The sequence below is a fragment of the Semicossyphus pulcher genome, unplaced genomic scaffold, assembly GCF_022749685.1.
Source record: "Semicossyphus pulcher isolate SPU_LCO1_2020_fin unplaced genomic scaffold, fSemPul1.0.p SCAF_21, whole genome shotgun sequence".
Lineage (NCBI taxonomy): Eukaryota > Metazoa > Chordata > Actinopteri > Labriformes > Labridae > Semicossyphus > Semicossyphus pulcher.
Window position 1 is genome coordinate 8,318,668 of NW_027211695.1, and position 15,806 is coordinate 8,334,473.

Here is a 15,806-nt window from a genome sequence, read left to right on the forward strand (position 1 = left end):
ATAAATACCAAAAAAGAAGCATTATTTACAAACTCCATGCGTTTCAGGTTAGAGTGATCACTGCAAGAAAAACACAGAGAGAGAATGACATGAAGGTTTTCATAGGTGTTTCATGACTGAGTTGAGCAATATGTTTGACACAGTGAGTGTTACGACTTATTCCACAGAAAACCCATGCAAACATAGAGAAGCTAAAACCGACATGAAACAATGACTAGACATGGATCAAACTCAGTATTAGGGGACCTGTGTGAGTGAATTTAGCAGGAAATAAACAGTTGAACAGTTGAACAGTCCAAAACTAAGATATTGCCATTGTATTTATTTCACTCTGTATAGATATGTAGCTACATGTTACGCCAATATTTCCCTGTCTTACCTTCTGCCAGCACCCAGGCATTGGTAATCCATCCGGGCCCTGTTCAAGAAGAGAAGCAGGGAAGAGAACAACTATAAGGACTGAAACAGGAAGAGGTGGTTTGCTGGCAACAAAATGCACCCAAATTAAAAGTGTCATGAATGAGTGGATTTTAACCAAAAAATAAAACGCATAAAAAAAGTCAGATATTTAGGTATTAATGACAAAAATGCATTCCAATAAATAAGCTCACATCACATGTAGGAAACAGTGGAGGCAAAACCTCTCATCATGCCTAACTGAGGCATCATAACTCAGTTTGGTAAGTCGGTAGAGATGGGAGGTTCAACTCCGCACTCTGCTAAAATTAATGGTGATTTAACTGACCCTTCGCTAAGTCCCGCCCCCCTTGGTTACTGTTGCTACGCCCGTCAAGCTTTCGCACAGGCACGTATATATATAATCCTGTACAAGTTTGCCACAACAACGGCACAAACCATGGGGTGGTAAAATAAAGGCTGTGCCGATATCATGGTGGTGGTAATGAAGGCCTGACAGGATGGCAAGCGGAGACCAGCTGACTGTCTTCCTCAATTTTTAATCCATTTCCGACGTCTTTTCTATCAAGTTCGGAAAATCGAAACATTTTGACACCCCCCTTCTAAACTTTAAGGACATCCACTGTCGGACTTTGAGATTCCGTATGCACACTGTTTCGGTATTTCTCCTTGTTCTGAAAGCTTGACAGGCCTCCCACGCCTAGTTACAGTTGTTAACGTAGGATTGGACAGTGGCCGTCCAAGGGAGGGGCTTAGCGAAGGGTCAATTTAATCGTGCAGCTCTTTTAGACATTCTGATTGTTTTTGGAACGACTCAATCAATTTCTGATTGTAAAGCGAGTCATTTCGCGGGGTTTGTGACGCTTGTTTTTCCACGATTGTGTGCGGGTAAAGAGCTTTTTGTGCCCTGCCGCGTTGGGAAAGCGGGTACTGGTTCATGTAACTTGAGTCAGACCTTCAGCTCAGGGCAGGAAGCGAGTACTGAGTAGTGTTGGGAATTAAAGCTCTTTGAAGCGAGCTCTTTGCCAATAATTCATGATACAAGTCTGTATGACTACAGAGATGTCAACAAAAAAACTACAAACTTGGCCGAGGGTCATAATGTTGCTCACGGTCGGCACTATGTTGCAGTTGAAAAAAGCTGCCTGTGGTAATTCGGCATAAAGGGGAGTGGATCTAGGGAGGGCAGTGAAATGTGGGCATAACTATAAAAAAAAACAGCTCTCACCTACGACCAAAGAGCCGTTCAAAAGAATCGCATTGTTCGCGAACGTCACAACACTAGTACTGAGTTGAAACAAGCGCTAAAGTGGTTGTTTATCTCACAGGGCTCGACTTATACGGTGGTCTCGCCTCAAATACACAATTTGCAGTGGCTAGTAGCGAGTAGGAGGGGTGAGTCAGTGAACTAGTTAGTGGAGATGATGACGAGTTCTGAGTGAAATTAATCTGCAGCAAAGCAGATTTCTGTATTCAGGATTTATGGGTATCGGAGTCTTTAAAAATCCTTTGCTTCATGTAAAGCTATTGACTTGTGAAAACTGCACAGTCATTGCATTAACTGTTGTGTTTGCATCATTGTGTCCATGATGAAATGTTTAGTAGTTTAGGGGAAGGAAATGTCTGATTGTGAAGTGCACAAACTTTCTCCGACTTATTTATATATTATATATAAACTTCAAGATAAAGGATTTTAACGTGACAGTGACTCAACCTGCAATAACCACTGGTCCATCATGTCAACAAATGGATTTTTAAAGTAGCCGACTGATGAGCTTTTGCTCAAACATCTTTCTCTTTGCCTAGTACGGTGTTATAATGAAATCACATCTGTATCTTCATTCATGCACACAGCAAAGTATATACAACTCATGCACATCAACATGTTGATGATTCTACTCTCTGATTTTATTACAGGCTTAATTGTGGCGTTTGTGGACACCATAACAAAATCAGGGAGTTTCTCTTAAATTACACTTATTGCTGCTGGCTCAAGTCAATGAACTGAGATGATATTTAATGAGATGAAATCTGTGATAAATGAGTGTTTTCTTACCGCCTATGACTCCCGTTGAAACATTTCTACCTGTAATGCTCCATGGATTAATAAATGAACTGAAATAGGTCTATAACCAGTGTAATTGATTTTCTCTTCTTGTCATGGTCTGGCCCAATTGGTACAAATAGAAGAAGGGGGAAAGGGGGAGTTAACAGAGTAGAGGAGGGGTCCTCGAACATAGGTAGAGAGTCTGTTAGCGTCAGGTTAAAAGGTGACTGGTCCATGGAGGGATCAGCTGGAAGGAAACAGGATTTTAGCAGATTTTTTTCCCAGTTTGAATTAAGGGAGTGGAAGGATTTAGTTAGAGGGATAGATTTTGTAAGATATCACATGTTGACTGTTTATATTGTGCTTGTAATGATGTGTATTATCTATAAGAGGCTGCTTGCGGTCAGGAAGTTAGTGAGATATATGTCTGTGCGTGTTGTTTTTACACTTTATGAATGATGTGATAAAAATAACTTGTGTGCATGATTTTCAAGCGCTCAAGTCATGCATGGTTTGGTTTGACTGCAGGTGAGCGGCATGCATGGGTGGAGGAGGAAGGAGAGAAATACTGTACCAATTGGCATGGGGCATCCAGCCCGTCCAGACCTGGCTGCCCTGGTTCCCCCTTTTCACCCTTAAATCCCCGGAAACCCTGTTTGCAAAGATGACCTAGGAGTGTTACTGGGAGAGACCTGGGTGACCTTTAACCCCTGCGGCCGTCCACTATGAGGGGCGCAAGATTGGGGCCAAAGGAGGAGCGTCCCTGTGAGCTTGCTGATACCACAATCCAGCCTGAATTATATGTTTTTTTGTGTCAAATTTTCAGAGAGAAATAGACTCTGTGTTTGAGGTTGCTGTCGTCTGGTGGATGCTGGGTATCTGTGGACGCACAGGGCGCTCATCCTTGTTCGGGACGACTGCTCTACGCGGCTGGGAGGAGATTCCCAGCTCACAGTTGGGACATACCAATGGGCAGGGCGCATCTAATCCAGGGGCACCCTGTTCGCCTTTCTCGCCCTTAGGCCCTTTTTTGCCCTTCTTTCCCTTCTCCCCCTGTGGATACAACGATTTGGTCAAGTTAACATCATTTTCTTTCACATTTGGGACAGCACTGCTATTAGGAAGGGAGCGATTAAAAAGGAGGAGGTCAATGTTAGATTAGGGGGAGTATCAGACCCTTCTTTAAAACATTCCTCAGGACAGGAGGAGGACAAAAAGGGGGGAATAGTACAGGAGGAGGGAGGAGAAAACAGCTGATCACTTTGAGGGGGAGTCAAGGGCACGAAGGATGAGAAAGGGCAGCAGGAAAAAACCTCCAGAAGGACAGAATTAAATCGAACGCACACTGGAAAGATCAAACTGTATCCCTTTTATATTTGGGTTGGAGTTAGTTGTCTTATTACATAAAGTACATGCATCAGAGAATAACGAACTACACATAAACTGAGTCCCAAACCAGGGGCTGCAGCCCTCGAAGGAGGCGGTCTACGGAGGATGCGCCATTCATAGCCTTTGTAGACCGTTAAAGCTGAACTGAAATGAGACGCTCGCCCTTACCCTTGCTTTACCAAATGCTGCTCCTGTCCCCTAACAGGTAGCTAGCGGTCTAACTAGCTAGCATAACTAGGTATAGCTCTAACTTAACCTATTATTTTAAAGATAATTTGTTTCAAGGGCCCTTTCGTTTCCTTAAACATGTGTAACGCTAGCTATTCGACTGACTTGAAACCAAAAACTTTTACATTAAAAAGTGTATTCCTCGGCTTCGAGGGCTGCCGCCCCTGGATTGGGACACAGCTTACATAACAGTCCCTAAATCCTGATGTTTAGCCACAAATTGTACTAATACTGTAGGCTATTGAGTTTTTTAAACATCATATTAATATGTATATTAATTAAGTTTTGTCACCCCAATCTTTGTGTTGCCAGTTGTTGCTAAATACCTGGAAAAGAAGCATAGCTAAGATCTGAGAAATGGTCGGTAAATGCGATGTTAAAAGTGACATAACGAACCAAGGAATGGGATACAGTTTCTTAAAGACATTAAAACATCTAAGAAACACATTAGAAGTGTTAGTAAGTGTGGAAACGGAACAGAAGAAGCAGTGACAGATATTAACTACTGTAAACACGAGCAAGAAATGGGCTCAGGGGCTGGAAGGGAAATGCAAGTAATGTAAGTGTGTGTTCAGGCATGGAAACAACGGAAATAACAGAAAAGGTGGATTTGTAGAGCCTGTTGTCAATGGACTTGTTTGTTGAAATCACTTTTTTGATGCTTCAGAATGAGGCTGGACTTGTGATTTTGAGAAATGAGATGACAAATCATTCAAAAGTGGAGAACGAAAGCTGGATTGAGGCGACTGGGGATGAAATTTTATGCGAAAAAGTAAAGTTATCATTTCTTTTCATCTGGCTGATGAGTTCATTTCTCCCCAAAGAAGACATGCTAAAATGACTTACATTAGCATATTTAATGTATCTAAAACAATATAAGAAGATCCTTTCCAACAGCTGTATTTCAAACCTCTAATAAGGGAAAGAAAAAATAAAGTTAGCGTAAAAATAGCAACTAAAAATACCTCCCAAGTATATTTGCTGTCCATTGACATCAGTCCTCTGTTTGGTTAGGGGGTTAAAAAAACCACAACATCCTTTCTACATCTACCTTTTCTCCTCTTTCCCCAAGGTCGCCTTTCTCTCCCCTTAAGCCTGGCAACCCCTGAAAAAGTACAACTCCACTTAATTACTCTTCACTGCAAAGAAATAAAGAGGCTGTTCTCGTCCTGACGTACGTCTAAGGAATCTGGCCAACAGAGTTTGAGAGACTTACATCCAAGCCCGGTGTTCCGGCTGCTCCCTGCAGGGAAAGAAAACAGGAGTTTTATTAGCTTTATGTTGATGACTTTCACAAATCCTGCACGAACAAACAGATCTGACTTGGGGTAACTATTCTTCTGGTTAAAGTTTCCTGCATAGCAAAGATGGTGGATGGATGGCTTTTTAAAGTTCAGTCTGCACAAGTATGTCAGAACTACAAAATAAAAGCACCTTCAACCAACGGGGACGCACCCCAATTTGTAGCCCCACTAGGGAGAGCTCAGGGCTCAATGTTAATCACTTTATTGTAGGAGCGTCACAAAGGTTCACAACTTCACTTAAAGGGGGGGTATTATGCTGTTTCACATTAAGACATAATGTTACAATGTTGGATGTCCCGACTAAACGTGGGTGAAGTTTCAGATCTGTAGGTAAAAGTATGTTGGAGTCAGTCTGCAGGCTGCTGTGAACGCCAGGTTTTTTCTACACGCCGCACTTTGTGACTGGCCAATCAGAAGAAAGCGGGCTTGTAGGCATGGGGTTTCTTAAAGGGACAGAGCCGACTGAGTCGTTTCACGCGGAGGCTGTATGAGGGGCTGCACAGAGCACAAGTTTTTAAACTGTAAATTATGCTAAGCTACTCCACAGGTATCACACAGTGAAATATGACGCTTGAAATTAGCATAATACCCCCCCTTTAACTCTGCCCTTAATGGTGTTTTTGGACATGATATTCTCCTCATTTAACTTACAGGAAGTCCATAAGGTCCCCTCGGTCCTGGCTCGCCTTGCGCTCCTCTCTCACCCTAATAAACAAGAATCAGAGTTGGAATCACATGAATCATTCAGTAAACGTTCACATTAAACCGAGACAATACTTAAAGCACCAGAAATTAAAGTTAAAATCATCAGTTAAATGTCGGTCTTACGATGTCACCCTTCGGCCCAGCTGGACCAGCTGGACCCGGAGGCCCATCAGTGCCCTGCAATGAGCAGTGTTGTCATGGTGAGTTTACATCATTGGATTAAAGCAGGTATTTCAAAATAAAACTAATCTTTCAGACAAATAACGGATGGAAAGCAAAAATAAATGTTTAGCGTTCACATTTGTATAATCTGCTTTGACCTACAACCAGCACACAGAGCTGCTGCTAGTACACGTGCATTGGCCACAGAGGACATTTGCAACACTGCTGACACAGTTAATGTATGAGTGTGTGTTAATGCTGAGTTAATGCAACACAGGACAAAACGAGAGCCTTGAAATGCCTGCTGTAGCAGCTTTCTGTATATCCTGAGTGGCTGAATTTAACTCATGACACTTTGCTAAAATTTAAACTTCCAACAAAGCTGCTTTAAGTTTCTTTTCAGTCGCAATAACATAAATAACATGGTGGTAAAATAAATGAGGAAGTATGGGGTCTGTATGGAGTTGGAGGGGGGAGAAAAGTTGGCAGAAGTTGGGTGCTGAAGCCTCTTGGTCACATGACACTCACCCTAATTCCGGGCTTGCCGTCCAAGCCGGAGGCTCCCTGCGTGGTTATGGAGGTATGAGTGACATGAACAAGGCGGGATTAGTACCAGATGAACACTGTTATTAGGACAGGTTGATGGCAGGGTTTACAACAACTAAATTACACCGTGTGTTACACAGAGGTCGGCAAAAAATCGTCAGCCCAGGCAAATGAAAGTGAGGACAGAAAATGGAGAAGGCCATATATAGACGCACACACGCACGCACAGACACACACTGAAATGTGTGCATAAAAGCAAAACAATCACACAGGCTGGAAAGGAAATGAGAGGATGTCAGGGCTTTGTGACTGCAGATAACCCATAGTGCACTGCTGTACTTACAGGGAGACCCAGGGGTCCACGGTCCCCTTTGTGTCCTGATTCCCCTCGAATACCCTTCACACCGTGCAAACCAGGCTCCCCCTAAAAAGCAGAGGAAACAAGACAAGTAGACAAACATGAGGTAGTTCCTGCTGCGACACCTGAGAGATATGGTTTGTAGGGCTAATGAAGAAGCATTTGTGTTACAGTTACATTATAATTACAGTCATACCTTTGGTCCAGGGAAACCATGGGGGCCCTGAAAACATATAATCAGTGCAAAATATTAGTTTGTGTCCTATTGCCCATCTTATTTTTTTATCTCAAACAACTTAAGTAAGCTTTTTTTTTTTTAAACGAATCCACCTCCTATCTATCCTTCTTTTGCCTTGTGTTCAAGTCACCGTAAAGAACTTGCAGTTGAAGGTGTCAGAATGGGATGGGACAAGTTGAACAAGTGCAGGAAGGTAAAAAATTCCTTCAGGCACAGATTGCCAACTCCTCTTTCCTGTTTTTATATTGTTATTTTCCCATTGCTCCTGTGTGACTGAGCAGGAACAATGATGCGTTTAAATCACACAGGACAAACTGGTTCAAACATTCAGCAGTAAGAAGCCATTAAAGCTCTTTAAATGAAGCTGTGGCATCTGAGAATATGAGTTATCTGAGGTCAGTAAGCAGGTTGAGCAGAGCTTTGAGTAGACACAGGTCTATAGATTCTCTCCCGCCATGTCTACACATGCTCAGGAATTTTTCAAAACAGTTTTCCCCTCCCCGCCCACGCAAACACGGTTATTAAAAAAATCCTGTCAAAAATGCAAAAACACAACAGAAACACGGTGATGAGAATGCCACACCAACAGGCGCCGATATAACTCAGTCATGCAAAGAAAAAAAAAAATTGCGGCCAGTCAAAAGTCTGAAATAATCTATTGCCTTAAAGGGCCAGTCCACTGATTTTCAACATCAGCTATTTTGGGAGCTAATTCCATTATGGTAGAGAAAAAAATGCAATTTGGCTCTGTGCCTTTGGAGGACGCTATCTGCTTCTCCAATGGGCCCTGGAAAACCTCCGCCAGACTATGTAAAGCGTGTCATCTGGCGGAGGCCAGGGAGCTTGCTAAACTATACTTCCTCTATCTAGGACGCCCGCCTCCGATGTCATGTCTCGTAAAAAATCTTTGAAAATGTAGACCGCAGACCTGAAGATTTTTTCGACGTTCCACCGGTATATTCTCGTCGTATTTCGGATTCTGTACCGCTCTGAGCCGTTAACCGCAGTGAAAATGTAAGTATTTCACTCCAGTGTCTCTCGCTGGGCCGTTCCTTTCAGAGGGAGGGGCGCAATGCACGCTGGGTGTTATAGGAATGTGGAATGGGTGAAACCACAAGCTGTTCACTTTCTCCACAGCTATGGCGCCAATTTCAAATATTATTGCTTCTATCGATTACAGAGAACACCAGCTTTGACTGGCTTTTTCCAAGGTGAATTGCTCCTGTAAGTAACGCATCCCGACGCCTCTGTTCCGCAATATAGTGGACGATTTACTGTACATATATGTGTCAACACGTAAAAAGTCCTGTTAGCAAGGTTAGAAGCATCACTTTTTTTTTCACGTCTGTCATTTTGCAAGGAATGTCGCCTCACAAAAGAGAAAACTGCCCACAGCCTGACGTCACCAGCTAAAAATGCTGTTTACCCCGTCTGCTCCTCTCTGTGGAAACAGAGTTTCTCAAAGTGTTCACCCTGGCCGGAGTTTTACAAGAGACTCGTTTTCGGCGACCTAAAACGGTGTTTATGTGTGGACGAAAGACCAAAACGCAGAGAAAAGCGCTTTGAAAAATACCTGTGTACGTGTAGACAAGGCCTCTGTGTGGGTTACTTTGATGAAAGTATTGTGGAAAGTGTTTTGGGCTTGGTCACTACAGGGAGGAGGAAGTTACATTAACGTACATAAATAGGATGTGTATGTGTATATACTGACCATGGGTCCTGGAGGTCCATGGGGCCCAGGTGGCCCTGGAGGACCGCTGATCTGCAAATATAAAATATGGATATTTTAATACCAAATTATGATCATAATTGACTGCATTTCACATTAACAATAAAATACACAACACGTACCAAATCAGTGCTTGAGTGTGTTCATGGCGAGTCAAATTAAAGGACTTACTGAAGGACCTTGAGGACCAGGTAGCCCTGAGTCTCCCTTGTCGCCTTTCATCCCGTTGATACCCTGAGGAACAAAAGCTTAGTGAGGCGTGTGTAGGCTTTGTCTTTAAAAATACTCCGACGATGTATTAAGACTCTCACAGGTAGGCCGGGCAAACCAGTTGTTCCTTTATCCCCTGAAGCTCCCGGCATCCCCATGTCACCTTTTGAACCTTTGTAACCCTGAGAAAAAGAGCAAACATGTGTACATTGAGCATCAGAAGGAACCTTCATCATTCAATGGTAACCTCTAGTATTAATGAACTAAAAACTGAGGCATAATTTCAATACACCAATGCAAAATCCAGTGAATCTACACATGAATACATATACTGTATAATGAACTCACTCTTTCACCATCCAGTCCAGGCAGACCAGGCATACCACGATCGCCCTGAAAGAGCAGATAAAGACAAACACAATAGAAATGTTCTGGTCAACATCCGATTTGTACGTGTAAAAACCAGTAGGTTGAATTACTGAGGAAAAATAGGGCTCACCTTGAAGCCGTGTGGTCCTATCGGCCCAGGAGGTCCAGGAGGACCCTGAACACAAAGAGGGACACAGCAGGAGAATGAATGAGATTTATATTTACACTCAATGTAATCACCAATGGAACTGACTGTCACAATGAAATGGCTTGCAAGGGAGACAAATAATGTTAGCAAACAGTCAAGTAAGGACACATGCCCAAGGCAAAGCATAGGGAATAACAATTATCATTCACACAAGAGACAGACTTTTTTTTGTCATGAGATTGGAATTACCCCCTTAACGATTTTGTCTTTACATTTACGTTTGAAACTAATGATCTTGATATTATGTATATAACCTCGGCATAATTACATACATGCTATTTTGCTAATGTTAATCATGCTAATCATAATACACAATGTATATTACTTTATGTCCATATTTAGTCTGGAATATATTTTTGAGTACCACCTTTCAAATTCAATAATGTTACACAATGTTAGCATTTTTGAGAAAATATGTATTTAGCTACACTTAGCTTGTGTAGCTAACAGCTGGAATTGAACACTAGAATAACACAAACATGCAAATGTCCAACATAATCAAAATGTAGGATGAGTTTTGGTAAATAAGGGTTGATTTTAAAAGAAAATTTCCATTATGTATTTGTCAAGCTAGACAGGCTTATTTGCTACCATGCTATCTAACATAATACATTTTAAACTTTAGTTCTATCTTCATAGAGTAAGACTCAAAGGACGTGTTTCTAAAATCCAGTCCATCCGAGAGTAAATTGAATACTTGGCTACAGTTGGCTTGCTTACGTTCAATGCTAAACTGTTGCTGAAATAACACTTAATACTTATGACTACTTATTCTATACCATATTATCAACATTAATCCAAATAAAGTTGAGTCCACAAGGATAAATATTATTTTAAAAAATGTGATCTTTGTGTGTTTGATGCTAAACATGCTAATTTTTCACCATGCTAGCAACATACTGTAAAATTTGATGTATAAGACACACTTTTAATACTTTCCTTCATCAGAAAAGTGGGCTGCATCCCATACTGGTTTAACCAACATACCAGTATAGATTGCAGAGAGAGGTACTGTCTTGTGTTATGGGATTTCACGCAAACAATGGCGCTATAAGCTAGCTAGCGCTTCGTCAGGGACGTGCGCCGTCATGACCACCAGTGCAGCCGCCACCCTCACAACAATCAGCGTTCACATAGGCTGCTAGCTACCTCACCATGTAGCTAGCAGGGTTGCAAACTCGACATGGCGAAAACAGAATTGTGCGTTTTGAATGTGTTTGAAAGTTTTAAAATAAATTGGAATAGTGTTGAAATAACTTGAATACACATTTTTATTCCTAAATGACTATAGTATACCTTTTTCCCTGTGGTATACCCAAAAAATCAGACTGCATCTTATATTCCGGTGCAACTTATATTACGGATTTTACGGTAATACATTGCTTTAATCGCTCTCGAATACAGACATGGGTTACTTTCACAGAGTACGGCATAAATGATCTATCATTTGGTTCCAACATTGGGTTTTCCAAAATCTAGGCAACTTGGAAAACGTTTTTATTTCAACTTTATGTTTTGTTAGCAGGGAACATTAAATACAGACAGTAGCTTTAGCTTTATTAGATCATATGCAGCTCACACTTGGCTGGTGAGATAAAAAAACAGTGATCAGTTGCACTAACCCATGTGTTTGTCTATGTTGGAATACTTCCTGGTCCCAGATTTGCTTTGAGGACACTTGATTCCTTATTTAAAAGTGAGCAATAGATAAGCATCAACTGACAGTGAAAACTTTAAACAGAGCTCTTGTTCAAGACGGGGCTGACATTATGATTGCTGTAAATTCACACAAGCCAGGACCTTGGAGCAGTCACCTGCTTTGCCTGTTTGGCAATCTAGCCACACCTTAAATCAACACTTGTATACTGTGTAAGTTTTGAAAAATATAACTGATAATCAGGAAGAGTTGAAGCTAGTCAGGCGGCTTGTAAGGTTGATGGCAGAGAAACATAGCACACAGCACTGGATGATGTTTCATTCGCTGTTAAGCAAACATGTTGCCAGGGGACGGAGCACAAACAACAAGGCAGTGCAAACCAGGGTGGAGGTTGGGTTGGGCCCATGCGACGACAACAGAGAGGAATCACTTGTTGAAATGACACAATACACAGAATACACAGAGCCTAATTACCGTCACTGTAAGAGTGGTAATCTTCTGCAGTAGGCCAAAGGAGTGGAAATGGGGAGGAGGTGAGAGATAAGATTGCAGAGGTCATACAGGAAAGAAACAGCTGTGTCAGCACATTTCTGCACAGATACACCCTCAAATGTAGTTTTTTTTTTAAAGAACTGATGTTAGCTGTTTTTAACTGTAGAGGACATGAGCTAAAGAGGGTAGTTATTGTAAGGGCATTGCACTTTAAGGAATCAATTATTTAGAGAACCATAGACAGCGAATACGTGAGTAGGACAGTCCGCCTTGTATTGTTTTCAGCTGGGTTAGGTGTTGACTTGTCTGACCTGTAAAGCCTCCTGAATGTTTCCGTTGTAGTCGATGATTTCAGTCGCTCCTTGGTCTCCTTTCTGTCCAGGAGGGCCCTGCACATTATTAACATTTAGAAACACACTAAAACATCTCATACTTCATTTACACCAATCAGCCATATCATGCCGCCTCCCTAATATTGGGTAGGTCCCCCTTTTGCTGCAGAAAAACAGCCCTGAACCGTTGAGGCGTGGACTAAGATGGCACGTTGGTCGCCTAACAACAGGATATACATTCTGCTAGTGAGCCTTTACTGATACAATACACCAGCTTCACTGAGCTTCCCCAAAACTCTCAACAAGCTTATTCCTCCTATAAGTCAACACACACGATTGTTTACGCTACCCACATCATCGCCCATCATCAGTAATGCAATGCCTCACACACCTTTACTGAAGGTGTGTGAGGTATTTGGCAGTTTTGAGGTGCCGCATCAAACTTGTTTGTGCAGCACATCCCACAGACGCTCGATTGGATTGAGATCTGAGGAAGTTGGAGGCCAAGTCCACAACTTGAACTCGTGTTCCTCAAACCATTCCTGAACCATCTTTGCCATGTGGCAGGGCGCGTTATCCTGCTGAAAGAGGCCACTGCCATTAGTCAACACTGTTTCCATGAAGGGGTGTACTTGGTCTGCAACAATAGGGACTTTAAGCAGTGCGGCTAAGGGACGGCTACAGCACTTGGGAAACATTCCAACGGGTTGCCATAGTGGAAGAAATGAGATGTCACTAAACAACAGTTTGTTCCTCACTGCTGCTTGCGACATGTCTATAACAACAGGAAAAATGGTCAAAGCAGGTATCTTTAATAAATATACTCATAATCCATACAGCTACTAAAGGTAGAATCGAATAAAAACAAAATGACATGAAAATGATGATGAAAAAAACGTATAATTACTGCTTACACTATGACGTTGTACTGACTATGGCAAACCAGTCTTTCTCCAGTAGTAGACAGCTGGGCTACAACGACGAGTGTGCAATGTGGAACTTTTTTTAAAAATGCCGTAGCTGTCCCTTTAACCGTACCTAATGTTTAGGTACATGGTACGTGTCAAAGTAACATCCACATGAATGGCAGGACCCAAGGTTTCGCTGCCTCTGCTGGCTTGCCTTCTTCCCATAGTGCATCCCGGTGCCATGTCTTTCCCAGGTAAGCGATGCACACGCACCCGGCCATCCACATGATGTAAAAGAAAACGTGATTCATTAGAGGACACCTTCTTCCATTGCTCGTTGGTTCAGTTCTGATGCTCACTTGCCCATTGTAAGCGCTTCCGGCGGTGGACAGGCGTCAGCATGGGCACCCTGACCGGTCTGCGGCTACGCAGCCCCGTACACAGCAAACTGCGATGCACTGTGTGTTCTGACGCCTTTCTATCAATAGTTTGAGCACCAGTAGCTCTTCTGTTAGATCTGACCACACAAGTCAGCCTTCACTCCCCACGTGCATCCATGAGCTTTGGGGCGCCCATGATCCTATGAGGACAAAGGGTTCACTTGCTGCCTAACATATCCCACCCACTGCCAGGTGCCATTCTGGCAAGATAATCAATGTTATTCACTTTACCTGTCAGTGGTCATAATGTTATGGCTGATTGGTGTATACGCAACATAAGAGAAATAGCAGTGTGTCTGCTGCCCCCTGGTGGTAATAACTGTGTTTGTCATGGGAAATGTAAGTGGACTTTTTCAAGCTTCTTTGCTATACTGGCTTACCTTTGGGCCAATAGATCCCAAGTCTCCTGTATCTCCAGTCTCCCCCTGAAAAGACAAACCAAATATATCAGAACTATAGTGACTACATTGTCCTTAAAGGTTTGCATCTTCGTCACAACACTAGTGACTAACAAAACAGAGCATTTAATGAAAGAAAGATCTGCATCACCTGCAAAATCTAATTAGAGGACAAGCTTATCAAGATGATATGTTCTGCAAATTAAAGCAAACATGTCTGACACACTCACCTTTGACCCTTTAGGACCAGGTGTCCCAGACTCTCCTTGTGAACCCTGCAGCGGGTAAGAAAACAGACGAGTAAAAGGGGGAGTAGTTGAGATATAAACGTAAAATTGAAAACACATAAAACAAACTCTCTTTATGGGTTCAATCTAACTCATCATAAAAATTTCAGCGCATTTAAAAGATATTTTTCACAAAGGAAAAATCATCAACCTCTCGTGCTGCTCCCTCCCAAGCGACACATTCAGCTTCACTATAATAAGCAGCTTTTTAATGTGCAGAGCGATGGAGGAAGTGTTTGTTTGGACTCTGGCAGTGATAGAGGAGGGGTTTGACGTCTGGGGTTTCTAAAAAGGATGTGAAGCAGATCTGTGGGGCGTCTAAGTTTAGACTAGAGCTCAAGCTACCTGCTGGGTCAGTGCCAGACATAAACAATGGCAAACTCATTTCGATTTGGTTTACTTAGAGCAGCCTCCTGGGAAGCATTGGACTTATTGCAGGCTGTAATGGTTTAACCAGCTCTCTTTGTTCACACTACTGAATATTTGATGGATTGAATGCTGTTTGGATAAAGCTGACTTTTTGTGCTTGAATCAGAGAGGCTCTAGATGGCAGCAAAAATCAATGAATCACATGTGTGTTAAGTCACTTGTGAACAAATAAGAAGTAGTCTTCTGAATATATTTCCACATGATTGGCACCATTTTTGTATCCAACTGACCTTTGGTCCAAGGGGTCCCAGGTCTCCTCTTTCACCTTTTCCTGGTGGCCCGTGGTCGCCTCTCTCGCCCTGTGAAGACAGAAGACAAACCGCTCAGTGGGGCTGTCAACTTCTATTGGAAAAAACATTCATGCGGACAAGGAGGAAACATTCATGATCTAACTGTAATGGCCTTGCAGATCCTTTTGACCGATCACTAAACTAATAGTATGTTTGCTAGAAAACAGCAGGAAACGAGTAGACACCAAAACATCTGACGAGCAGGAAGTGATAATGATTTTGCCGGCTTTTTCTGTGATTGCCGCCGATTTTTTGTTGTAATGCAAGTTGCAGTGTTTTGATGCATTTTTTGTGTGTAGCACATGCCACATCCACTGTGAGCTCCAAATGAAGCAATAACTTGCGTGTCAAGACGCCAAATAAAAGGTGAAAAAATGGACTGAAACTTATGCTTAAGCATATGCCCAAAGAAGAGTCTACACATATATTGCATTAAAGCTGTTCTATTTGTTATTCCAGCTGCTACGCTTGTATAAAACCACTGATAAGACACGGAAGAGTTGGCCAAAAAAGCTGCAAGGATTGGCTGAATCGCATCTTCGCAACTTCCTGGAGGGACTGTCTTATCCCATAGATCCCATACCCCCTGTTTGTCGACACTGTACAAAGCAGCTGTCTCTACAAGCTATCTTACTCTGCTAGCTTAAGTAAAGCAGTGGAAGC

At 42.3% G+C, this 15,806-nt stretch overlaps 1 protein-coding gene across 1 annotated transcript in view; it reads right to left on the reverse strand.

The window, feature by feature from the left end:
* The window catches only part of LOC138600986 (collagen alpha-1(XXV) chain), a 164,108-nt gene that overhangs the window by 3,975 nt on the left and 144,327 nt on the right, over positions 1–15,806 (reverse strand). Inside the window, exons 19-36 of the mRNA XM_069672550.1 lie at positions 15,084–15,152; positions 14,368–14,412; positions 14,120–14,164; positions 12,371–12,448; positions 12,042–12,065; positions 9,833–9,877; positions 9,682–9,726; positions 9,435–9,515; positions 9,295–9,357; positions 9,106–9,156; positions 7,353–7,379; positions 7,142–7,222; positions 6,214–6,267; positions 6,037–6,090; positions 5,298–5,324; positions 5,133–5,186; positions 3,039–3,116; positions 380–418 (exon numbers count right to left, since the gene is read on the reverse strand). Coding sequence (XP_069528651.1) covers positions 380–418; positions 3,039–3,116; positions 5,133–5,186; positions 5,298–5,324; positions 6,037–6,090; positions 6,214–6,267; positions 7,142–7,222; positions 7,353–7,379; positions 9,106–9,156; positions 9,295–9,357; positions 9,435–9,515; positions 9,682–9,726; positions 9,833–9,877; positions 12,042–12,065; positions 12,371–12,448; positions 14,120–14,164; positions 14,368–14,412; positions 15,084–15,152 — 960 coding nt within the window. The remainder of the gene's footprint in view (positions 1–379; positions 419–3,038; positions 3,117–5,132; positions 5,187–5,297; positions 5,325–6,036; positions 6,091–6,213; positions 6,268–7,141; positions 7,223–7,352; positions 7,380–9,105; positions 9,157–9,294; positions 9,358–9,434; positions 9,516–9,681; positions 9,727–9,832; positions 9,878–12,041; positions 12,066–12,370; positions 12,449–14,119; positions 14,165–14,367; positions 14,413–15,083; positions 15,153–15,806) is intronic.